Source organism: Rissa tridactyla, chromosome 2, assembly GCF_028500815.1.
Source record: "Rissa tridactyla isolate bRisTri1 chromosome 2, bRisTri1.patW.cur.20221130, whole genome shotgun sequence".
NCBI lineage: Eukaryota > Metazoa > Chordata > Aves > Charadriiformes > Laridae > Rissa > Rissa tridactyla.
The window spans coordinates 61,124,906-61,151,640 of NC_071467.1; the positions used below are offsets into that span (position 1 = coordinate 61,124,906).

The following is a 26,735-nucleotide window of genomic DNA, read 5'->3' on the forward strand; positions in this document are numbered from 1 at the left end:
GCTCTTTCTATCTCGGCTTCACAAGAACTGCAAAACATGGTATTACAGAAGAAAACAGGCTGGAATGGACCTCAGGAGATCCAGCCTCCTGCTCAAAGCAAGGTCAGCTCTGAGGTCAGACCATGTTGATGAAGGCTTTGTCCAGCAGGGTCTCAAAAATATCCAGGACTGCACAATCTCTCTGGGCAGCATGTCTGTGATGGGTTAACCCCAGCTGGCAGGTAAACTCCCACCCAGTCCTCATTCATTCCCCAGCAGCAGGATGGGGGAGAGAACTGGAAGGGCAAAATTGACAAAATGGAGAAAAAACTTGTGGGTTGAGGTAAAGACAGTTTAATAAGTGAAGGGGAGGGGGGAAGAGGAGGAAAAGAAAAAGAGGTGATGCAAAAGAAACCACATACTACCAGCAGATTGATGCCCAGCCAGTCTCCAAGCAACAGCTACTTTGGAAAAAACATCACAACTGTTTTTGCAAGGGACTCTTCCTTCTCAGGTGTAGGACTTTGGTGAATTTCACAAGGTTCCTGTTGGCTCCTTCCTTCAGCTTGGTGACAGAACTTCCTGATTGGAGCATGCCATCTACAGGCAAGGATATTGCCCCTGCCTGCCCCAGCATCAGGGCAAAAATAGCATAACCTTGATGGGAGCATCTTCCCTCCAGAGCTGTGAATTGAGGCTTCTGCTGTGCCAGGAGTAGCTTCTCCATTTTGGGCTTGGAACTATGCCCTGTGGTGCATCACCACCAAGGCTGAGCAGTCTAGTAGTCTGCAGCAGCGTTTCCAGACAGGACTCCTTGCCAGTGCCTGCCATAGTATCCTTGTATACTTACTCACTGTGTCCAGGGCTCCTGGACTCTGGCTGCAGGCAGAGCAAATGGTACCACCCTAAACAGTCTTCTGTGACACCAAACACCCATTGGCAACATGAATAAAATAAAAGGTCAACAGCATTAGAGGAAAGAAGGACTGCGGTGAACCCTTAATGTCACAATGAACTCTATTCACAGCAGCAAAAACTCATTAAGGTAAAAACAACCTTATGAGAAAAATTACTGCAGCAATTAGTTCATCTCCAAATCAGCCATGGCATTGGAGACCTGGCCAGCCATATGTGGAGAAGACAGTGGTTTGCAGAGTTATTTAGCATATTATTTAACCTTGCTGCTGCCATTAAATGAGAAACAGGAGTTAAGGAAGGAGAAAGATAGTGGCTTTTTCAAGAATTCCAAGCTAACTCAATTTATATCTTAGATGGAACCTGTCTATTCCTGTGGAGACATTCTAATGTCACTGTTGAACCTTTCTAATTTCTGACACCGTCTCTATCTAATTTACCCTGATACTATCAATAACCTGAAAAGAATGGCCTTTACTTCAGATTCAGGAGTGTTTTTTTCTGGCATGGTAGCTTGAATTCAAATAAAATAACATATTATATGCAGCATTAGAAGAGTAGAGAAGGATGATTTCTGTAAAATATCAGTAATGGTTAGATGTTTAGGTTAGCAAAGGGGATCATATGCAAGATTGAAACCACAGCTGTCTAAAGATCTTTGTGCATCTTAATCTGAATGATTGGGGCTTTATTTAGAAAGTAACACAAGGGATATGGGTAATGTATTATGGAATGAATTCCAGAGCAAAACACAGTTGCCTAACAACCCAGCTTCTCCAAAACCCATATTTGTGAGATGATTTGGGAGATCCATTGTAGTTGTTTAGAACAATATACAGTGCTATTAATTGACTTATGTCTGATTCATACTTTTAAAGGGTATAAACAAACAATGGCAATATTTATTTAATAACAGTTTTAGTAAGATTAAACATGGTATCAAAATACAGAAGTGAAGTACTTAGGATCTTGTCTAAATGATTTCATGTTAATACATAATTATCTTTCTCTTTAATATCTATACCTCCACAGAATATAGACTTTGGGCAATGTCTTGCCACATATGGTAGTAAATCATGCAGATTGAAGTTCTGAACACAAAAGTTAATATTAACTATGTTTTGCACAAAATGCAAGTCCTTAATATTATTCTTAGTTGGCAGTATGTTGGTTTAAAATGTTTCCAGATGCAGGTTTTGAAAGATTTACTTCTGTTGTACAACACGAGCAGAATTGATGAAACAATTGAGATCAGACATTGTTACTATGTGGTTTTATCGATTGTACTTCTTGGAATGGAGAATACCGTTTAAATTAATAGCTGTATTATTTGACAAATAGCATGGCAACAAATATTAAATGGATCTAACTTGTTCATCTAGGAAGGGATAAAAAAAACAAACCAACCCTTATTGGTGGTATAGATCAATACCCAAAACATGCTGTTTATGGAAAGATATTTTCTATTTCATCTGTGAATATGACCTTGAAACAAACCTATAAATTAATTGTGGGGAATAATAACTGTTCTTTTATATTATCTCTAATTATTATGGTAAATAATATATTAAATATTTGATTAATTGAATATGTTTTGTCGTGCAGTTGTACAGAATCTAAGTAAAAAATGCTGAATTGAGGAGTCTGTGGATGCACAAACTAATTTTTTTTTTTTTTAAAAGTTCAATTCCCACCGTTAATAAGATAAGTTTATAATGTTGTTAGGAAAAAATCCATAGATTTTAAATCTGGAATGATGGACAACACCACTGGAGGAGGGGAACAGTGTGAGGAGGAAGGAGAAGCAAAGAGGAGCTCTTTGTGGACTCCCCCATAACCACCACTCCCCATCTGTGCATAGAGGGAGGAGGTAGAGTCATCCGGAGTGAAGTTGAGCCTGGAAGAATGGTGAGAGGGAAGGAAGGCATTTTTATTTATTTTAATTGGCAATAAATCTGATTTTTCCTTAAGTCAAGTCTATTTTTCTTGTGAGGGTAATTTATCTCAAGCCATGAGCCATCTTATTTTCTCCCCTTATGCTGTACAGGAGAGCGGGTGAGAGAGCAGCTGGGTGGGCATCTGGAATTCAGCCAAGGTCTTCCCACAGCAATGTCAGATGTGTGTGTGTTCCTCACATCTCATAGGCAAAAAAATAATTTTTATAACAGCAACTTCAATGAGATTTGTTTTCTTCGTATTTTTAAAATAGAGGGACAATATCCACCACCTCCTTTTCCTTAGACAAAAGATGTGAAAGAGGTATTTCTTCCTCCTAATTAGAAAATGAGATATTTGATGATGGTTTTCTCACATGGCAGCAACTAGTTACCCTGCTGTAGTTATAAAGTCTTTGTAATTCTGCAGTATCATTGTTTAAATCTAATTTTTATGGATACAAAATTTTGATATGGGAATAGTTACAATGTGAATGACATGCTTCCTAACTTTAACCAAAAAAACACCAGTAAAGGCTCTGAGACTAAATTAGTGCTCCCTAAATCTATTTTTTTGGTTGAATAAGAAATCAAGGTTCAATCATTCCTTTTTTAAGATTGTCGTGGTAAATTACTGAAAAGAAAACTAGTTCTGTTTTACCTCAAACCAGGAAAAAGATGTAGAAAAATCAAATTGACAAAAAATTCAAAACATAAGTCCTCTGTTTCTGTACATCTCTAAGAAAGATATTATAACATGCTTGTACCCACTTTCAGATTTATTATCAAGATAGTATCTTTTTCTTCCTTTCTCAATAGATTAAGCAACAGTTTCAAACAACTACCAAAGTACGTACACTGTGATCTGTCTTGGTGTGCAACTGTATGACAGAGATTTTGAAGTGATTGAAGCATTAGGTGTATTAACTGAAGGGAAAAAATACTGTAAATTCATGGAAATAATGGCTACATATTTGATTCTCAAGAAAGGAAACTGCAAATACCACAGTTTTTAAACTTGCAGCATCATAAGATTCTGTTTCTTCATGATTCAGGGAAAAATATTACCAGCTATTTTTCATCGCTAGTTAGGAACAGACTGGATTTTAAAAATTGATGTATATATCAGACTTCTGTTTCTGCTGTGTTTTAAAGGATTACCACTACTTACATGCAGAACCTTTGGATGAGAAACTATTGGATCAGATCACATCTTAGTAATGCAAATTTTATATGGTATATGAAGCACATATATTACATTTTTTTTATGAAAGCAAAATCTCAGTTACAGTTTTGGTAACTGAAGTATTAAATGCTTTTCTCTTTTTCTAAGAAAAATATAAAATATTCAATACAGGCAGCTAAAAAGACTGTTCATACCTCATTTATTCTTTTTGGGTTTTTTTTTTTTTTCATTCAACTGCCTTTATTTTGACCATGAGGTTTCTCATCTTATTTTCTCCTCCTGTCCTGCTGAGGTGTGGGAGTGAGAGCAGCTTGGTGAGCACGTGGCAGCCAGCCAAGCTTAACCCACCACAGTAGAACACTTTTAACAAGAGATAGAGATAGGCTTATTATTCTAAGCTCCACAGAAACATCACAAATTATTAACTAGAACAGTATTTTCAAGTACAGTTGTGAAATAAAATTTGAGAAGTGGTTGAGAAAAATAAGTGGAATGAGATAAGGTGACAAATGTGGCAGCTGCATTAACATACCTTAACATTGTGGTTCAAAGAAGTAATGTGGCTTTAAGGCAGATCCCCTTATCAGCTCCCCTTGAATTGGTATTGCTTTAGCTCAGAGTGATTTTGTGCACACTTATTTCCTTCTGAAGGAAACTATGTGGGAAGCTCTGCTTCAGACATTCACAGTCCTTGCGCCAAGACCTAAGTGAGTGGATAGGGCTGGACCAATGACAGTTTCTGGGACTGCCTCATACCACAGGTGGATTAAGGGCTATAGGAGCAGGCAAAACTTAGGCTCTGTTATTTGTGCATCAGCCTCAGCACCTGCTACCGTAGTCTTCTTACTGACTTCTGCTGTGCTGATTTACTGGTTTGAACACAGCCAAATACAAAAGGAGATGCAAACTCATTCCTTATCAACAGTGATCACAGTAGATAGTGAGCTGTCTATAGGCTATCTGAATGCATGTGATCTGCCAGAGGTTGTAACCAGTTCTTTTTTAAAGATTCCAACATACAAAGCGGAGCGCACACAAAGGAAAAGAAAAGGTTAACTCTGCTTTATTGCGAAGCCTTGCTAAGCAGTTCCCAAATGTTCCAAAAGTTACTTAAGAGAGTCCTACCAATCCCATAGACCGTAGTAGCACCACTGAGCAGCAGGATAATGAGGAGCTGCATCGGTACGGCAGAGGAAGGCAGGACACAGCGTGTTCAGGGCATCCCCTGTATCTTCAAAATGCGCTCCTGTCTCTCTTTCCCGCTCCGGCCCAAGACAGCCCCCTTATATCCCGCACCGGATTGAGTGGAAAAGTACAGGCCAGAGTCGCTGCACGCGTGGCCAGTGCCTGCAGCGAGCCTCACCAGACTCATGATCCAGCTTTGCTGCCAGCGGCTGTCTGATACCTGACTACACTGTTGTACTCCCTTCTTGTTATCTTCTTCGAAGGTCAGCTCTCATGGATACACACATAGTTTTTGCAGCAACAGTACTGAGGTCCTTTTTCTCGGCACATATACTGGGTTTGGTTCAACTAGTAATTTTCTGTCGTGTCTCGCTCGGACCATCCTCTATTATCCCTAACACAGAGGTGTTTCAAGGCAGCACCACAGTACAGAAGACTTTGCCTCAATGATGTTAAAGAAGTTTGAACAGTAAGGGCTTATACTAATTGCCATGAGTTTCATTCCTGGTTTTGAGTGACAGATCTCTCAGACTGAGTTCTTTTTAATATATTTTTCACTCTTCATCACAACAAAACTTGAGAGAAGACATAATTATGGTATTGTTAAACACTTTGATACTTCAGCTAGCACTGTTCATACAATGGAGAATTACCTTTGTTTCAATGCAAAGCTCTGGGGCTGGTTGTTGTGATAGTAAAGCAGTATCAGCTGCACAATTTGCTCCCTTAGCAGATTTTTAAAATGCAGTATTTTTTTTTTCCAGAATTACCACTTGAGATACAGTTGGTTTTATATGCTATTTTTTTCTGGTGAAATGCTCATTTCAATTTCTTAGAAAACCTACTAAAGTGTAGAGCTGAAAACAAATAAAAATAGTTTTTATAGGTAAGTTTATTTCCTCTGGCAAATTGTGCTGATGTTTAATAACGGCAAGGAAACAAAAAATACTGGATTACAAACTGTCATGGATCAACACTCAGCACTCTGTACTTTCCTCACCAAATTGTTTCCAGATTCAAAAACATTTAATTCTTCCTGACAAGAAGCAGCTGAAGGTCAAAGATCAGATTGATATCAGAGTGATAATAGTAAACACAGAAGTGCACTGCCATCAGAATCAGAACTGTGTTTTGATTTTCCTTACTTTGCATTTTTCCTCCTTTCATCACTAAGTACTGAAGGCCTTTACTACTTTTAATCTCCTTTGTTTATGTTTGTACTTACCTATCTTCCTAAATAATTCCAATGGGTTTCTTTTCTGTGGCAAAAGCCAACCATGGTTACCTTTGTGTGTTTACTGATATGATCTTCCTACAGCATGGAAACTGGTAATTTATTATTCTTCTTCTTATGGTTTGGGCCAGGTTGGCCAATGACAAGACAACAGATGCTCTCCCCTACATCTTACTTCAAGGAGAGGAAGAAGAGAAATAGAGTTATGAGTCTAGGAAAAAACCTAGACTACTTTAAATACTAACAATAACATAAAAAGTGATATAATGAAATAGACACAATATATATAAATATATACACAAAACCATACCAGTCTCCTAGGGAGATGTCACTGTCAGGCACTGGGGAAGTTCCAATCTGGACTCAGTGATAAATAGGAACTGGATTCCGGGTCCAGCTTCAAGAACACACAGATCAGAATCAGAGGCAGATGAAGGGACAGGTTCCTCCTCGGACAAGGGTCACTGAAGAAAGAGAGATCCATTGAAAAAGCCAAACCACTGAAGAATAGCCAACCCAACCCCTTTGATCCCTCGGCTTTTATACCAAGCAGGGCAGATGGGATGGAATATCCTATTGGTCAGCTTGGGTCACCCCCCCACCCCGCCCCACACACACACACACACACACACACACACACACACGCATGCACGCACAGACACAGGTGCAACCCCTCCATGGGGTAAACACCCAAGTCAGGTGACCCTGGTTGCCACAGCAGCAAGTAAGAACAAGAGCTTCTCACTGAACAGAAAGTTGGCTCTGCTCCACCCCAAGCCAGGATAGCTCTCTTCTCGTCCCTTCCCCCTTATTTTTTCCTGATTTAATAACTAGGTGTTCCAGCATGTAAGGGCCTTTTCTTTTTCTAAGACAGCTAAGTTTCTATAAGAATGATTGTGGAAGACCTTTGTTAGGTGCCTTTTGAAGGCCTGCCTAGACCTCTGACCCAGCAGAGTCGATTTATTGACTCATTCAGAAAACTGAAATAGATTTGTAAGACCTAAGTTTTCTTGCACAAAAATTGTTTTGATTCTTCTTCAATATATAATATTTGTCCATGTGTCATGTTATTTGTAATTAAGAGTGTCAGATTTTGTGTTACAGGTATTAAATCTTTCTTTTTTTTTGATCCCCTCGTAGCATTTTCAAAATTGTTTTCATGTTAGCTGTTTTCTAGGCCTTCTGAATCCTTTAATGACTGGTATCTGGTCCCAGGGATTTTTAATTATCCTTTTTGTCTGTTTGTTTCATGAGAATGTTCAATTTGAGACAGATCGTGTGATATAGTCCCTATATAAAGTATGGGCAAAGGATTATTTCCGTGCTTCTCTTATACAAATATAGAGGAAATTCAAATAGCTCTCGTTTCCTTCATTTTTTTGTATTGATTGTGTAATGGCCAACAGACCATCAGGTTTCTTTCTGTTGATTTGTTAGAAAAAGGATTAATAATAGTTTTTATAACTTATGCAAGTTGTTCCTCATATCCTATTCAGCCTGCCTTACTATAACTTTACAAAAAGACTGCAAGATTTTAAGATCTTTTCTGTTTCTCCCCTTTGTAAACAGCTAGTTATAATACATCATGTGATACAGAAGTTTATATAGTTCCCTTTATGACATCAATACAGTAGACCCCACCCTAGGATATACGTATAAGAAATTGGTTTAACTTTTTTCTGCCCTATTCTTAGACTTGAATGTGTTTTCAGGCTATTTCCCAAAATCTGTGATAAAAATAAAATTCAGATCTTCTTGATTCTTCCCCCCCCACACACACACACTATTTTATTCATTCCTGAAATATGTTCTTTATATTAATCCTGTTGATAGAAGATCAGGAATTTTCTCCTTTTTTTGTCTCATGATTAAGTTGTCAGTTGGTAAAGGGATGTATGCATAAAAATGTGTTGATGCTCAGTTCAAGTTTCATTGCTTTAAATTCAGCCTGTCAAATCTGACAGTTTCAGTGATTAATCTTTTCAGTTACGTTAAAACTTTGGCCCTATGCGGAATATCTGTAAGCTTGTCTTAGTTGGCAAGGTACTTCTTACATTTGCCGAATATTTGAAATGAGTTCTTCTGATAAACATCTGACTTGTGACTTCTTTGAAGTGGCAGACTTTCAAACTCACTTATTGACAAATTCCTTTTAAGAAAAATAAAATAAATCAAAAAAGCAATGAGAGGCTAATTCAGCCTTCAGTTTTGGGCACCTTGTAACAGCCTTGGAAAAAGAGAAAAGGATTTTTCTTCAGCAGTATCCCTCTTAAAAATGCGTACTCATGGATATGAACAGTATTTTGTGGTATTTCTTATAAACTTTGGAAATTTCAGTTCTTTAAACAGACAGCAGTAAATGCTTGGAATATCTTTTGCTTTGTTTTGCTGTGCTATGTGTACCTCATTACTTTCAGGACAGTTATCTTCGGTTATTATCTTCAATGAGGAGACCATGGGCTCATTTCTCCCTGAACTGCCCTCACGAACCCTTTTAGCCAAGTTTGTGTAGCAGACATGTCTCCGCGTAAAGCCTCATAACATTACGCATTCATTTTTTTAATTTTTTTTATTTATTTTTTGTTTATTTATCTCAGTATGCTGAAAAAGTAATCTAACTGAAAGCAGTTTGATTTTGGTCCAACACTTGCCTTTTGTGCTCATTTGAGTTGGTGCTGGAGTCACCAGTAATTCTGGTTAAACTGTTAGTTACAGAGTATTGTCCTTTCATTATACTACCATTTTTATTTCCGTGTTTTTCAGACGATGTATTTCTTCATGGAATCCTTATTTTAAAAAGAACAAACCACAACACCCCAAGGCTTAAGACTGGCGTAAAAAATTAAGTCTTGTGTCAAAGGAGATAACGGAAATAACAGCTTTTATTTTGTTATTAAAGTCATTTTGTCAAGAAATTGCTTAAAAACAGCTCTTGTCACTTGTGTACATTGGAGCCAGATAGTGCCCAAATGGCATAAATATTGATTTATAGAGCTGAACACCTCTTGTCTGACCCCGTCACTTCCTGTATGCTTTGCTTTTCTCAGTTTGGGGATATTGACCCCTCTGTCTTTCCCTGTTTCAGAAAATTTGTGAGGAAGAAAAGTAATAGTTGGTGTAAGATAACCAAAGTTATTTCTCTATCGGAAGTTAAAATCCTTTTGTTTGTTTGTTTGTTCTTTTTTTTAAGATGCTTTGTCCAGAATTTTATTTAATACTTGATGATGATAAAGGTGGTTTCTTAAAAGACAATGTTGTACCCTGCATCTGTCCTTCTTAATGCAGAAACATTGTGGAAGAAATTAATTTTTTTATTTTTTTTTGTAAGTGAAGGTTATTTAATATTTCTAGTCTCTTTGTTTAATTATAGTTGATAAGTGTAGATGTTAAAAAAACAATTTCAAGACATTCTTAATCTGTGTTGTCAGATACCATAATTGCAAAGGAAAAGAAATAATCTCACTATTTTTCCTTTTCTCTACAGTCAGAAATACCAACCAAGTAATTTAGCAGGAACCCTTAGATACGAAGATAAGTGCTGGTTTATCCAGTTTCTAATTGGCATATTTGGGGTGATTGTATGGGGCTGTATTGTATATCTCTGAACTTGTGTTACACAAATCTTCTCACTCAACTAATTCATCCCATTTTGCTTTCACTTTCCTTTTTGCATCTTTTTTCTGTGCTTCTTTCAGATAGGTGACATTGTTTGGTTACTTACTTCAAGCCCTGCATCTTACAAGGAGATTTGTTTTCATATTACCAAATGTGCAATACAAATGAGTGGCAACCATGTTGGAAGAAGATTTCATTTCTTTAGTACCAAATAGTGTACTATATTTAACACGCTGTTGCATACCCTGCCTGAGCAAGGTTGTAGAAACCTTTCTGACAGCTGTCTAGGAAAAATTTTTCTGTTATTGTAGTGTTTGCAAGAGGTTTTCCTAACTCAGCAGGTGATTAGTCCACGAAGACTGTTTTTTTGTCCAGTGCTGTATAGATATGTTGTAGCTATAAGTATTTGGAATCCAGAATTCCTCTTACGTTGTACTACCGTAATTTTGATATGTGTCAAAATCAGTATGTTGACCTCTACCCCAATATGTCAGAGGGGCGCCCATTCCCTAAGGGAAGAGGAGCCAGGAGCTGAGCACAGGACCAAGGCCAGGAGAGGCAGAGACCTTATGCAGTCCCACAGCACCTGAGGAAGCAAAGCAGAGTATGTCTGTTGGTGGCATCCAGGGTCGCCTGAATGTCCAGATCATCAAGCAGTCCACAGGGACTCTGATGCAGCTGAGGCTGGAGCTCAGGCAAGGCTCGTGGGAGAGCTGCCAAGACAAGGAGGAGCAGCCCTTGCTTTTGGTTTCCAACAGAGTTATCTGGAAGAGGTTTACTTAAGGTTCTTTCTAAAAGGGGAGCAGGGCACAGCTCTACACTATCTCTAAATTGGCCCTGAGATCAGGAAGAGAAATCTCAGGACAGGTAGGATGCCCTTAGAGCCCTGATGTTCCTCACTCAGTATTAAATGACTGCATGAGCATTAGGGCATGGCTGAGATGCTGCAAAGCAGTAGAACAGGGAAAGGTTCTACCCAGTCTAATCTAATTCACCAAAATTTTAAGTTCCTTTTGTCTTCAGACTGATTAAATATGATCTGGTTTTTAATATTATTTTGTGATTGTTGGTTGGTCTGATAAATTCATCGATTAGCAACTTTTATGTCCTGTTGAGGGTCAACAATGGTAATCGCTGACCTTCAAATAGAAATTACTATAATGGACTCCTGTATAGTTGAGTGGAAATACCTTTTACCACGTTTAATGACCTAGAACTGATTAAGTTTAACTCGGTTACTCTGCATTCACACTCTTGTAGTTTTATGATTACTAGGTGTAAAGGTATCTGCAATTCAGAATTGTCTTAGACATTTACATCTCATCACATGACATACAGAAGCCATATACCATGACTGAAGAAGCTGCTTTTTCACAAGAAGTTATATTTCCAGCTAACTAAGTGGAAGTGAATGTGTTTGGCAGTTCTGCATCCCTGGGTCCAGGGTGTAAGATGGATCAATTTACATGAAGAATATTGTTGATAAAATCTGAAAGGTCATGGTACTTGCACATACATAATAGTCACCCTTCTAAAAAATCAATCTGGCTACAGTGATTAGGTGAAGAAAGCTATTGATGCTTCTGTTTGTTTGAGAGACTGATGGTTGTGTTGAGAGTAAACTTTTTTTTCCATTGGCCTTATTGAAACTTCTTAAATCTAATAACAGTGTTTACTTGTTTTTTAGATACAAGAATAACCTTTATGATTTAGGAAATGTCAACTCTAAAAATCCAAAGTTTGGAGGAAAATATGCTATGAAGAGAAAGAGAAAGAACGTAAGGTCCTGGAATTAAATAACTTGAGGAATTGGAAATGTAAACTGTTATCTAGTTTGGGGTAGTTCCTCTTAAGACTGTTTCAGTGCTGCTCTTCCATATGTAGTAAATCATTGCAGATGTGATTGAGGTGTTTGGTTCCTATCCACCCTGAACAGTCTAACAGTTAAGCTACTATGAAGACCGTGTGTATCTTATTTTTGTTCATCTTTTGCTGGATGGATTTTCACATGGAGAGACATATAAGCAACATCCCAACATCCCACTCAGTCCTTAGGCTTATTCCAGCATAAACTGTCAGTTTCTTGTCTTTCAGTTTTGTGGGTAGGAAGGCTATTAATGCTTAATTCCAACACTGCAAAGCCCCTCAAAGAAACAGTTTAATCCTGCAGATTTGAAAATAACATTAACCTGAAACATAATAAATAATTTGTTAAAAGGAGCAGTCAGTGTTTGAAATCAAGGATTTTATTTCCATTCTCTATGCTTACTTCATTCAATTGGATGCTCTTTTTCCTATTCTGAAATCCGCAGGAAATAGGAGTTCAGACTCTTGATGGACATTGCATTCCAAGTTGAGGGTTAGCTTTTTGCCTTTAAAGATGTACTTCAAAGTTTTGGCAGTAAAGGGTTGAAATTGGATTGACGTGTAAATTAATTCATAGTGGTGATGATGGACTTTTGACTTCCACATTTAGATTATTAAAGAAAATAAAGTGATTGTTAAGTCCAAAAGCAGGACTGTTAAGGTCAATAGCTGGACTATCTCAAGTGTTACTGGCAGAACAGAGGCAATTGTATAATTTTTTTAGCAATACTTGGAACATAAATTTAGTGTTACTTTTCAATTCATGCAGTCCTTTTTGTTATTTTGTAGCATGTGAAGACTTCATTTCAGATCTGTTCTGATGTTGGTGTATATAACAGTGGAATGCTTTTAAATTTGTTTGTCACAGGAAGACTGAATTAGCGGATTATTTTTCATCTCATTGAGATTTTGAAAGTTTGCATAACTGTCCTGTCTTGGTTATACTAGCTACTAGTTATCCTGCTATACAATAGAAGATACTGCCAAGGTACCCCAACTTTCATACTTTATTTTAAAACAAATGGCTTCAAAATTTGTATCATATTAACATACCTGAATCCACCAGTATGGCCTGTGAGTGCAGTTACTAAGAAAAAACCAGAAATTATATGGTTATTGTATCAACTTCTTCAAGGTGAAGAAAATAGGAAGGTGTTTGCTAACTGGGTCTTAGACTATCAACCTTTGTATGACAGGGACTGTACCTCCTCTTCTTATTTGTAAGATTTTTGTATTTGAAAAATTGGTGCGGATTCATATGGATAAAAAAAAATTAAACCAATTCTATTACAGTCAGCTCTGATAGATGAAGACTTGATCATATCAAGTCTTTGAATAAGGTCTAACCCACTAAACTTCTATCAGAGCTACTGCTTTGGTCCATCACTAGAGTTTGAATGCTAAACCATATATAAAAAAGTCTGTACAAACAGATTTATTGTTCCCATAGCATGCTACTAAAAAATTGCAGTGTTCTGTAGCAAAGCGTACAAGAATAAACATACCCTTGAGCACTATACAGAGTGTAAAAACAACCTGAACACTTTGGTTTTGATGGTGAGGTTATCAGTAGTTCCATGATTCCCTCTATTTGAAATAAGGTATTCATTATTTGATGAGTTCTGTGGACACTCTGAACTCTGCTGGAATTCTCAGTATTATTCTTTTTGTTAATACAAGCTGTAAGAATAGGCTATAAGAAGGATGTATTTTCTCATATAATTTTCATATGTCTCAACATCTATGCTGTCTCTATTTCTTCAAGTTTGTGTGTTAGCAACAATCCCACTTTCAAATACAAATCTTAGCATTACATGCTTTAAATAGCAAGATGTAGATATGTATAATTCTCTAGACATTCTGTGTGCTTCTGTTTATCTGTATATTTATATCAAACAACGGGACACATATTATCACTTTCCTTTAAACCATAATTCATAAGCAGCTCTCTTTTCCCTGGAAGAGAAGGAGTACAGTTTAGCATTTTACACACTGTTTGTATGGAAAGAATTTCTTATTTTCATTACCACATGATTGCAGTGAATGCAGATCTCAAAAATATAATTAAATTTAAAAAATCAGAGGCAGCACTTATATATTCTATTTAAAAGTTTATAGGGTTATAACATCTTAAACTAATCTTGGATTGCGGACAGTCTTTTTTCTTCATTTTCAGTTATGAAGGTGGTAGCAAGGCATTAGATTCTTTGTATTAAATATTTTTTTCAGAAGCAACACTATGAAAGTTACACTTCTGTCTTACCATACTACAGTGATATGACTGAAATAAAATATTTCAAATAATCTTTATTAGAAATAGTTCATCGTATGTGAGCAAAATCCAGTGATTTTATTGTTGTAAGAAAAAATTGTACTGGAAGTATAATTATAAATATGCATGCTTTTTAAAGAAAAAAAAAAGGTAAAATATTTACACTTTAAATTGAAAGTTGATCTCTTTCTGTTTAATAAAATAAAAGGAATCATATTGTCAACAATAAGTGTTCGGTCACAGTAGAAATTTATAATTAAATTGGGATGAAAAATACATTTTCTTTCATTGTTTCATACAGATGCAACTTTTAAACTCACCTTAGCATCTCTTTCCTCATCCTTTATGTAATGTTACATTCTGAGATAACTAAGTTGAATGTTTTATTTAGATGGTTATGTCATTAATTTCCTTTTAATTAATAGATTTAATTCAGAAGTAAATCCTTAGTAAGTATGTGGCAAAAGTTGTGATAGCTGGCTTCATTCTAGTGTTTCACTGTTTATCTGAAACATTAATAAAATGATTAGGTAAAAATTATTTAGGTGAAAAGTAGCTAGGATAACTTCCCAAAAGTAGAAATACATCATACTTTTTAGCACATTTGCACATGTGTTGGTTCAATACTCAAAAAAAAATAAAATAGTAAAAGCAAACTGGAGTTATAAAGTAAAAAATTAGAACTCTTGAAGAGTACTTTGATAAGAGACATGGCATAGGTTACTATGTTGAAAAGAATTGAAATATACTCTGTTGGTGTTGCAATCTATGAAGACACAAATACAAATACTGTCATATAGAACATTTTTCACATTTTGCCATAGGAAGGACTAAAGGATGGCATGGGTTAACGCTCTTTGAGATGCATGTTCCATTTTATTAAACTTTTAAACTTCATTCATCTTAATTTCTTCTTCATGGCTGGGTAATAATATCTAATTTAGGAAGAGCTCTAGGCAATATTAATATTTTTGTGTATTGTTATGAAGCGTAAAAGGTCTATGAAGGATTAATTTAAAACAGGTCTAATTTGCCACATCTGCAATGTGATTCTGGACAAATGCAGTAGCTGTAACAGTTACAAATTGTTTTCTACTTCATGTGTGTTTTATTCAGTAGAAATAACGGGTGTTATTTTGATACAACAAAGAGAAAACCATACAGTAAAATTTGAGTAGCTAATGTACGATGTCTATGGTGTAACTCTCTTGCAGACATTCAAAGTTGTTTATAATACCGCTGTTAGTTTGTAGTAGATAATGGATGGTAACTGATTATTTATAATATGGCTCTCTGTAACCTCAAGGTATTTGTCATAATTTTGTGGAAGCAATTGTGCGTGTTTATCTATGAGAAGATGTTGCGTGAAAAGGGGCAAAGCAGTTTTGGCAGAAAATAAACCCCCTTGCGTTCTAACCCTCCTCACTGAGGTGGGAGGCTAGGTGCGGCTAGGTTTAAATTCTGAGTGATGCCCAATTCAGCACTATCAGTCCAATCGCGTTTAATATGTATTAAACTATTACGATTCGGATACACTAACAGTGGACTGCACCTTCAGTCTAGTCGTGCTCATGAACTAGCACGGTCACTCTTGAGTCTTTGGTCGCGTTCAGTGAGAAACCAAAACAACTATCTACTTAAAAAAAAAAGTGCAGTTTATTTAAACAACAGATATATAGGTTGTTAGGATTGCCGGTGATAAATACACTGTCTGCAAAGCACGTACAAATGAAAGTATTGTTACATATACAAAACGCGCGACAAAGTTATAAACAATACAGCCTGGCTCTAAATGTAGAAAAGAGAGTCTCTAGAGAAATTTCTAAGTTTCCTGAGGAAGCACTCGGTATAATCTAAGTCTTACCCAAAGGCGTCCCTATGGGGGGGAAGAAAGGCTCAGCCCATCGACTGGTCCCAGAAGTCAGTGGTGTAATTCTTTGCGATGGTGTCTTCCCTGGGTATCCCCCCCTTTCGGGCTATTTTTATACTATTTGTTGTCTTCAAGGTGGAGTTTGAGTGACTTTAGTCATACATACTTTTATCATGATTGGTGTAAATTTCTCTCGCTTCACAATTAAAGGTATAGTTTACGAGAAATTCAGGGCGCAGACTCAGGAAGGAGTGGTCGCACCTTGGAGGCGGGTAGCCTTCGGGATGGAGGTGTGTTTTGGTATTATAATGACATTATAATGAGCCAAGTTCTCACAAAGGACAGCATTTCATCAAAATTTGACAAAATGTTGGCTCTGAGCATCTAGCGGGCAGCTAATTGGCAGCTTATCTGTTTCATGGTATCATCCCATTCCCATATCCGCTACATCATAAGGTAAAGCCGCGGAATAATTGCATCCCGTCCTGTACCTCATGTAGCTTATCAGGGAACCACAGGTGTTGTGTCCTTCATGCCAGCTGTGGCTATTTTCTACCTCAGAAGCCTCTTGATTTTATACTTTTCCTTAATGTGTGAACAATGCTGTACTTTTGTATTTTTAGCCAATTTAGTATTTATTCCACAGAAGATACCACAGTTATGGGCTTATAGAGCAATGTCCTTTTGTCATTTCTATATTTGTGGCTGCATGTGGCTACTTCTTTGTCCTAAAACAATAAACCCCAGTGTTCTGCACTGCTTTCTTCCTAGTTAAGACAGATGTATTTGTAGCCCTGTATGTATATGAAATCACTTCTGTCATGTATATGCATAAGTACTGTAGAGAAAAAAAAAAAATTAGCAAAATTTTGCATCAGAATTTAATCAGATTCAACTGACATGTTGGAGATATTATTCAAGAAACTGATAAACCACTATCCTCTCACTCCGTTGGAGACACCCCAAAATCACTAGACTCTAACAGAACAAGATCAAGATATTGATCTAAGCAGGAGAGGTATGTGGTTTTGAGGTTTTTGGGGGTTATTTATTTGTTTGTTTAAACAAATAAGTTGTAAAGGAATTGTAAATCCCAAAATAATCTATTGCTACTCATCCTTCTGTATAAAAATAAAAAAGCATGAAACAACAAACTCATAAATCAAATATGCTGTATGAAAACCCATCAGATGTTAAGTTCAATGCTATTCCAATTACTGTTAACTAATGAAAAATATTTAATGCTTTTCAAGGCTAACGAGTTTGTTTTACTAGCATTTCTATAACTATGTTATCCTCAGTCATTTCATAGCAGTGCATAACACTTTCATGTAGCCTTAAATTGCTTAAGAAAGAAGATATTCTAAAGAATGAGGATTTATTGTTATAACGAAGGAATAAATAAGTATAGTGCAGATGTAAGGCAAATATCATTAACTAGTCTGTGGCATTAGAAGTAATTTACCATTTGAACTATAATTTTTTAAGGACCTTTGTGAATCTGGTGTTACTTTGCAGGAGATTTTTGAAAATCTAACCTGATGACCATATTGCCTTGGAAACAATTGAATAGGAGACATTAAGTTGGGAAAAAAGTAAGTGAAAGGCAAGATGCTGCATTTTTTAAATGTGGAAAAAATCCCACAATTCTCAACAAAACTTAATTTGACCTTATTCATCATTTCTGTTTGCAAAGCATTCCACAAAAAAACTTGTACGTTATAAACTGTTAAGTTTGTTTCCATCAAGAAATAATGAATGTTTCAATAATGTCAAAAAAATGTGATGTTAACGCTATGAGATGAAGTATATCAAAGATAACAAAAAGCCTTGAATACTTATAGGTTTTTTGATAGATTTATGCATTCTTTGAAGTAGGAAGAAATAAATGTTAATGAAATGATATGCCCTGACACTATCGTGACTACAGCTTACTAATATGTTACTAATTTATTAGGTAACAAGGGATTAGAAATCACTTTTTTTTAAAATTTCCAGGCCCATTTTTCACTATACTAGTTATTTCTTATCCAAGGACACCTTTTTTTCCCAAGTGCTTATTTTTCTGAAATGTTACAGGTCATGAAATTCAGCTTATAATTCATTTATAAGGAATTTATTACTAGTGACCCAAATATATGGTGACAACTCACAAGAGGTTTTCAAGGAGACCTTTCAGAGCATGTGGTGCTTACTGGCTTCTAAATGCAGATAGGTTAATTTCATTGAACAGTGTACGCAACCCACATAGAAATGTTAAATGAAATGATCCAGGGTATTTTTATAATAAATTTCATAAGAACAAATCAGGCTCCTGTGTGTGAAGCAGAAGTTTTGCACTCTGGAATGCCGAACGTTGTATGCCAATCAAATACAAGTTGTGAAAACTGGAATTTATGAGGAGCAATGACTAGAAATGTTTCAAATCCCATTTATTCCTCCTGCTGAGAAAAGGATTGTTTTTCTTCTTAATGAAAAAAAGATTTTTCTCTAAACCTTGGATACGATTCCCTAACTTGCATAAAATACTGTGGAATATTAATATATACTCTATATCATCTTCTATAATTTTCTGAATAGGTTTATTTATCCCATGCATTTGTTTTGTCCATTATAAAGATGTGTTCACATACTGCAGTAATAAAATAAAATCAGTTGTTGAAAACACATCTAGAATCAAAACAATGCAATACTAAAGTATTTGAAAAGGAGTGTTAAAAATATTAATGTTCAGTAGTGTAAACTAATAATTCACTTGTTATTTATGTTCTCTAAATTGTTAAATGTTTAAAAACAGTACATTAATGGCTTTTCTTCATCCTGAAAATAATATAATATAATAAAGAAATAATGTTAGAATCACTTGTAATTACAAAACTTCTATAAACAGCCATACAAAACTAGACACAGTGAAAACTAGGTTTGACTTATCTGGGGCTTCTTGTTCTGATCCAAAAATAGGAAAATGGAATTATGCTTTAAAATCACAAGGCCTAAATTTTTTTTATTTTTTTTTTTTTAAAAGGTAAAAAAACCCTGTAAACCTGTTTTTCTTGAAAGCATATTCCAAGCCGCAGCTGGGCTGTTTTATGAAAATGAAAGAGTTGTCAGCTGATGTGCTGGAAATCTACATTGTATTTCAAATATACTTTTTTGTTAGGATTGTTCCTAAATAGACAGTAAAAAAATAACTAAATAGGTTTTCTGAATAGGAGTGAGACACAGGAAGTACAAAACTTTGGACTTTTTTTAACCTAAAACATTTGATTTGAATGGCAGAGAATATAGCCCTGTTAAATACTCCTAAATAGTATATATGGTTTGGTTTTATATAGATACATGTACAAATATAAATATATATAAAAAAATATAAATATAAACACAGAGTATTGTAGGAAACATGTGAATCATCCAATTGATGGCATGTTCCAAAACTCAGGTATATTGGTGTGAATTCACTTTCTTACAGCTCCAAGCAGTAAATCAGCATAACAGTAGTATCATTCATCAGAAATGCTTGACAGATACTATTTATGAACTCTGAAACAGGTATTGTGCAATCTCTTATTCTATGTGGTATACATTTAACACAATAATTATTATAAGTTCTAATATTCAGTATATGAAATGAGCGCTCTGTGTACAGACTAGTAAACTGTAGTTTTGGACTAGTGAGGGTAGGCTGATAAACTCCAGCTTGGACTACTATGTAGGTTGGAGTATTTCATATCCATCTTTGAACTGTGGACAAAATTATAAGGCTTCGTATTTTTCTTATTTTTAAACAGTGCTGCTGGGCTAAGGAATTTCTCTTGCTTTAGAGTGTTTGTTCAGTTTGGCTCTAGAGAAATAGGAGCTGTATTTCATAAAATCAGCTAAATTGGTATTTAGAAATGTCACCCATGATGTGGTGGCATTTTCTAATATATTCCAAGGTAAATATAACCTTTCACTCAAAATTTTTGTTTTTGAAATTATGTGGTCCTATAGCTTGTTTCTTATTTGGAGTCTTTATTATTTAAATTATATTTTAAAAAGATCATTGGATTTTTAAGCAGATTTACCTTTTTAGAGACATTCTATGCAGTAGTTGCCCATGAATTATATTTCATTATGCCAGATAATAACAGGTACTATGAAGCATTTGAATATAAATATGCTGTAAACAGTCTCCAGAGAAAGAAAAATTGATTTATCAGTATTAGTTTCATTATGCTTTATGCATTGTGTTAAGATCATCAGCATCTGTATGCTATGATTATATTTCATTTCAGACAAAAGATTTGTCTGTATTCACTACTTAAAACATAAGAAACATCATTAAAGTTCTAAAAGAAAAATGATCTTTCAACACACCCACTGAACAAGGCTTTGGTAACACCATAGCTGCTGCTAGCGATTTGGCTTTAGGGTAGTCTAGAGAATACAGAAAATGGAGACTACTCCATTTTTATAAATGGAGTTACTACCTACCCACTGGGCCTTCTCAAGAAATAAAGAATACAGAGTAGTCTGCTGTCTTGCGTGATCTGAAATAGCCAAAAGTTTTTGACGCTGAGTGTCAAATTGAAGACTATCCAGTGTCCTGCATATCTTTAAAAACCTCATTTACACAAGAAATATTGTCATTACTCATTCAAATTTAAAAAAAAATATTCTATGTCTATTATGTTCTTCATTGAATTAGCATATTCACATATTTTGGGGCCAGTGGTTACCATAACATTGTTTCAGTCACTTTATACAGACTTTAAACATATTAATATCCTTCTGCCTCTCAAGATCACCATTTCCACTATTTTTACATATGGTAGAAAGCATGTTATTAGCGTGGTAGGAAATGATTGAGCAGAAGTTGAATGGTTGATCAAAGAATTCCCACTGAGGAGGGGAAAAATGGATCTTGTTAGACTAGGCAAAAAGGAACTTTTGATATGAGAAACATATACAGGAAATGGTGTGAAAGCGTATGTACCAACTAGAAATTGTTATGAAACAGTGCTATCTTTCTACGCATAGCCTTCAGAAACCAAGAAGAATGCCTTAAGACTTCCATCTTTAAACTTTTTTACTTTTTCTGTGCCTTGTGTCCTCCTACCCTTTTACCCTAGCCTGCTGCCAAACTAGACATAATTCCCTTGATGACACCAGCAAAAGTTGACAGGAAAATTATGCTACTTTAGAATAGTCTTCAGGTAAATCGCTCAAGAGGCCTGTCAGAAGTGCCTTACTGGTTGCATAGCACACGCATTAAAGCTACCTTCTGGGTAATCTGAGGGAAGAATAATGCTACATACTTTCTATTTCAAGATCAGAAATAACAATATTGTCCGGCTTTAGGTGTGCCCTGAAAATTGCTTATTGTGAATCTTTCCACCAAACTGTGCTAACTCAATAGCTTTTAGGAACATATCAAAATTATACAGTTGGGTTTTTTTAAATTTTGAGCCAGGTAGCAGGTTGTTACTGCAGAGATCTGTTGCTCACCAAAAAAACTCCAACAACCCAAAACAAACAAAAAAAACCAACCACCGCCAAGTTTATTATGTTGTTGTGAGGTGGGCAGCTCTCAATTTACAAATACAGTCAAATACAGTAGATCAATAAGACAGGAAATTTTAACTAGAAAGTATGAATAAAATAATATATTGTGCTAATATAATGTGCTAATGTGTAGTTAGGGCAACTCTTATGGTGTTGTCTACATAAGTCAGTAAGATATTCTAGATGGGAAAGTTGCTTTTAACTTTTCCATATGTGTTAAATATGCAGCAGGTGTGTGGAACTAGACTAAGCTATGCATTACATATATAAGATTACATACTATAGAAGGACTGTAATTGTATAAATACACACTGGCAAAACTAATAGTTTTGTCAATGTGACAGCATCCAGATCAAGTTCTAGCACTAGTTTGCATTAAAAAAAACCAAGCAAATAAAAACCTTATTGTTGTTTTAGGCTAAGATGTTCAAACCTCTTCTCGACCGACCTCCCTCCCTCCCCTGCCTCCCTGCCCCCAGAAATTGTATTCAAGTGGTATTCAAAAGTCTTGTTTATAGATGTTTGGGAGTGGTCTTGTTAAAAGTACAAGTCTTGAACGGATTACAAAATTTTATAACTCAAAATCTAGGGATCTTGGACATGTGCATTATGCAAATCAGCTTCATAAGACCTGTGCAGTGATGCCCTGATTTCAGGAAGTGCAGAAGTTGTATTGCAGATGCTCTGCATCATTGGTCTGACAACACATGGTAAATTTGGCGTAAGAAAAACGTCTTGGCTTTCCCGAATGTGCTCATACCATCTGTGCACATCATACCCAATAGATCTGTCTTCCTGGAAATGTTGATTCACTGTACTCATGTGCAAAACAGGACACATGTACATATTGCTCGACACTAAAATAGTATGACTACCTGAGAAAGGTAAATGGTGATAAAACCAAATGTTTCATACATAGCTTTCCTACATATTCAGGGTGTGATGCAATGGATGATTTGAATTATTTCTCTAGCATGATTCTGTGTAGCTCTTAAATATGACACATGATTCTTAAATATGTGTACCTCTTTGTTAATGGCACCAAATCATGCTCCAGGGAACAGAGTTTGAGGAGTAAACTTTCATGACATGCCCAAGAAGTGATGTGATGCATGGATGCTTGTTAATGCAGTTTTCCATTTTTTTCCTCCCTTTCTTTTCATGCTGTGCATTGAGTTTATGACTGTTATTTCTGTGCAGTCTTGCTTCTTGATATTATGACTAGAACCTAAAAATTACCTTAGTAATCCAATTGAAGTTCATATAATCTATTCTTGAGGTTTAACCCAGGTAGGCATCATTGATGTCCACATCATTGATGTCCACATGATGATGCGGAGCGGCTCAGCTCCACACAGCTGCTCACTCACTCCCACACCTGGTTGGGACTGGGGAGAGAATCAGAAGGGTAAAAGTGAGAAAACTTGTTGGTTGAGATAAAGACAGTTAAATAGATAAAGCAAAGCTGCACACACAAGCAAAGTGAAATAAATTAATTCACTTCTTTCCATTGGCAGGCAGGTGTTTAGAGCCATCTTCAGGAAAGCAGGGCTTAATCATGCATGACGGTTACTTGAGAAGACAAAAGCCATAACTCTGAACATCCCCCCACTTCCTTCTTCTTCACTCAGTGTTTACTGCTGAGCACGACATCATATGATATGGGATATCCCTTTGGTCAGTTGGGGTCAGCTGTCCTGGCCGCTTCCCCTCTCAGCCTCTTGCCCACCCCCAGCCTCCTCACTGGTGGGGCAGAGCGGGTAACAGAAAAGTCCGTGACGCTCTCCAGGCACTGCTCAGCAATAGCTAACACACTGTGTTATCAACACTGTTTTGGTCACAAATCCTAGACACAGTACCAGATGGGGTACTATGAAGAAAATTGACTCTATCCTACCAAACCTAGTACATCTATGAGAGATTCCTTCAGGTTACGTTTTTCTTTCTTTTTAAGACAAGTTAAGCAGTATTACTTTGCTTAAAACTAGGCATTACTTGTCTATTTAAAGCATCTACTTCAATTATTTTACTTCTTTATGTTGATAGAATTTAGGCAATGAACAGAGAGAGTGGATGAAACTAAACAATGTGAACAGCATATACTTACGTAATTACGTTTCTGGAAAAACTATCATTATGCGTTTCTAATTGGACATTTGCTTCCAATAGTACGTTTTTTGTCAGATAGAGATTCACAGGCTTTAGAACAACAGCTTTGAGTTGTGATCTGGAGGCTGATCAGGGTTCCTGTATTCATCTTTATTCAAAAACAAATGCTCCATCTGCCCTTTTTTTCACATAACGTATGGTGACAAGAGCAAAGTGATAATACCTTGGAAAAAAAGTACCATCTCTCTGTGTAATTAAGGACGACTGCATAGTAGTATGGATTTCTGTTACTGTTGTTCCATTACAATATGTTACATTGGCAAAAATATGTATTTTATTGGTCCGTACCTATGAAGTTTTTGGTAATATTATGGTAATTGTCTTTTTCAAATAATTATTGTCTCTAATTACTTTACCATATTTGAAGATTCACTTTTTCAAGATAGTTCCTTCTTTGTTTGCCATAGTTCAATATTAGCTGCAATGTCAGCATTTCATTACAGGCACTTACTTCTTAAGACCGTCTCTTCTGTTGGCAGGATTAAGGACAGAAAAAGAAAACCGCTGCTAATTACTCTTTCCTTGCAGTATTTTAGATTGTTCTTTAAAATCTATTTATTCTTTGCCTGTGTACCATCAACATAAAAAAATCATACAAAATACCAGTAATTAGAGTTCAGCTCTGTTATTTCAGTTACTACTTCATTATGTATCAACAGCATTCATAATACTTAATTGGATTTTTTTTCTTACCAATTGAGCTCTAGAAAGGCATTAAGTCCCATCTCTTCCTGTTCTTTGAGGGACATGCAGTTGTCATGCAATGCACTTTTTCTATAGCTGTGCAAAGGTCTCCTTCACATCTCAAAATAAGACTGGAATAAAGCAGAAAACATCTGATTAGGTCTACCACATCTGTCAGTTTGACAAATGATTAGCTTAATAAATAGAACATCCATCCAAAGAAAAAGAATGTTTTTTCTTGTGCACCATCTGTGGACATTTTTGTTAAAACCAATAGGACATTCATTTTCAAACTTCATTTGCTTCTTGATCCACAGCAATAAATGTTGCATAGGAGCTTTTCTAACTTCTCTAGTTTTTCTCTTCTACTAAGAGGGAGTAGAAGCAGAGTAAAGAGTGTTACTGCTGGTGGTGGTTTTTTAATTTGAATTCTGTCAGTAAGCAATAGATTAGGTAAAGTAACAATTATCAGTATGTGTCTAGATATCGTTCAGGTTGCTCCAGGATCTAAAGAATACCACTCCTGTTTGAGGGAAAAAAAATCCAAGAAAAAAATATGTAGTTTCTTCAGAACGCTGATCCTTTTTTTTGTTTGTTTTTTTTGTTTTGTTTTATGGGCTTAGTGACATAGACATTAGAGAAGAAATCATTAATTAAATTCTATTTTATCACATTTTTCAGTGAAAATTAACTGTCACTTTGTTTAAGATTTGGTCATCACTACTGTGAGTAAATCACAGGTTTTGGTGTTATTTTGAGCATAATGAACTTTGAACTTGTCCTTAATTTATTTCTGTTTCTTTCGGAGTGATTGATGAGTGTTATAGAATGATAGTTGTATCAGAATAAAACAAAGACAGAAAGCAGCAAAAAAAAGGATTTCATAATATCTTGAACTTAGGAAATGCATATGATGGTGGTACTAATTCAGAAAGCTCATCTGCTTTTTAGATTATGTTATAATACCTCTGGAAGATGTTGCATATCTAGAGGCTTACCATCCAAAAGCTACTGATGATATTATAATAGGAGACAGAATAGCTCCTTAGCATAAAAACCTTTGCATATTTTTATGTACAGTATTCATCCTCTTGCCTGTACTTTGAACATTGCATTTAAAAATACATATGAGATCAAAACCACTTTTAAACAAAATATGTTCTCAACTTTACTGCAGAAATTGCAGGCCTTATTTAGATGTTCCTGGGAGGCAAGAATTGCATGACAGCATAAGTTAGTTTTCAGGCAACTCACTATCTTTTTTGAAGTAAAAAATAACCACTTCTTAAAAAAGTCTAATCACGCTTTATATCTCCTGTATATCACAGAACACAATGGGCAGGTTTATTTTGAAGGAATAAATCTGGTTGTCTGTGAAGTAGTAGTAGTAGGCAGGGAAATCAGAGCAGTTTAACTTCCCAAAGGGCTCCATTTACTCAGAGCTCCTGGTTTCCATTTAACCATCTATATACTCTGCACTACATGCTATTTAAAGAGGAGCACTTAAAGCTTGAAGTTTTAAAGGCAAAAAGGAACATGCTGTACATGTAGAGCCGATAACTTATTGCTAGTCTAATGAAAGTCTTAACTGTGTAATCCAAATATGCTGTTACTAGCTGAGTTAACAATACACTAACATTTACAGGCCAAAATATCTAGGTAATAAAGAAAAGTTTCAGTAATAACACGGTTAAATTTGTTGTACCAAAATTACCCAAGTTTTCCATTCCTTTTCTTCAATGTTTTGTTCATCTTTCTGGTGTCCATCTAGTATCTAAGGTTGGTAGTCACCCTCAAGAGGGATGGAGTGAGGGGGAGCATAAGAGGAGGTTATCTGTGTCTTGAGTTCTTTACATGGAGGAGTATACAATTGGTGGGGAACATTTCTTTCTTCTCAGACTTGAGTCTGTCTTGGGATTTTTTTTTAAGTTTTCAAACACCATCTCTTTATTTGATTTTTCTTCATCGGTTGCTACTTCAAGTGTGATTGTCTTCATCCCTTTGCTATTAGTTCAGGTTCTATGATAGCCTCCTCCAACCCCACTTAACATAAAGGGGCAGTGTGTCTTACTCATCAGCTTTATAGATTTGTTAGACCTTTGACATAAATAATATTCACAGGTAATAGTCACTTGGCTGCTAAACTTTATATCAAAGCTAACCTCAATTCTGGTAAAGACAAGACCTGAGATGCTGCACTGCCAAGTTAATAGAAATCCTGTGGTCTTCTACTAGTAGTGACAAATCACTACATGTAGTGGCATCACCACCACACTCTCAGT

The 26,735-nt window shown here is 35.9% G+C and overlaps 1 protein-coding gene across 8 annotated transcripts in view; it reads left to right on the forward strand.

Moving 5' to 3' along the window:
- Nucleotides 1-26,735, forward strand: part of CCDC102B (coiled-coil domain containing 102B) — a 181,384-nt gene that overhangs the window by 62,316 nt on the left and 92,333 nt on the right. For 4 of the 8 annotated variants that reach the window (XM_054192303.1, XM_054192306.1, XM_054192304.1 and 1 more), the window contains one exon: nucleotides 2-1,845. The exons of 3 other annotated variants lie outside the window; for them this stretch is intronic. In XM_054192303.1, coding sequence (XP_054048278.1) covers nucleotides 2-208 — 207 coding nt within the window. In that variant the 3' untranslated portion in view covers nucleotides 209-1,845. Of the gene's footprint in view, nucleotide 1; nucleotides 1,846-9,917; nucleotides 12,265-26,735 lie in introns of those variants that run through there. One more of the 8 variants, XM_054192309.1, reaches the window with a different exon arrangement.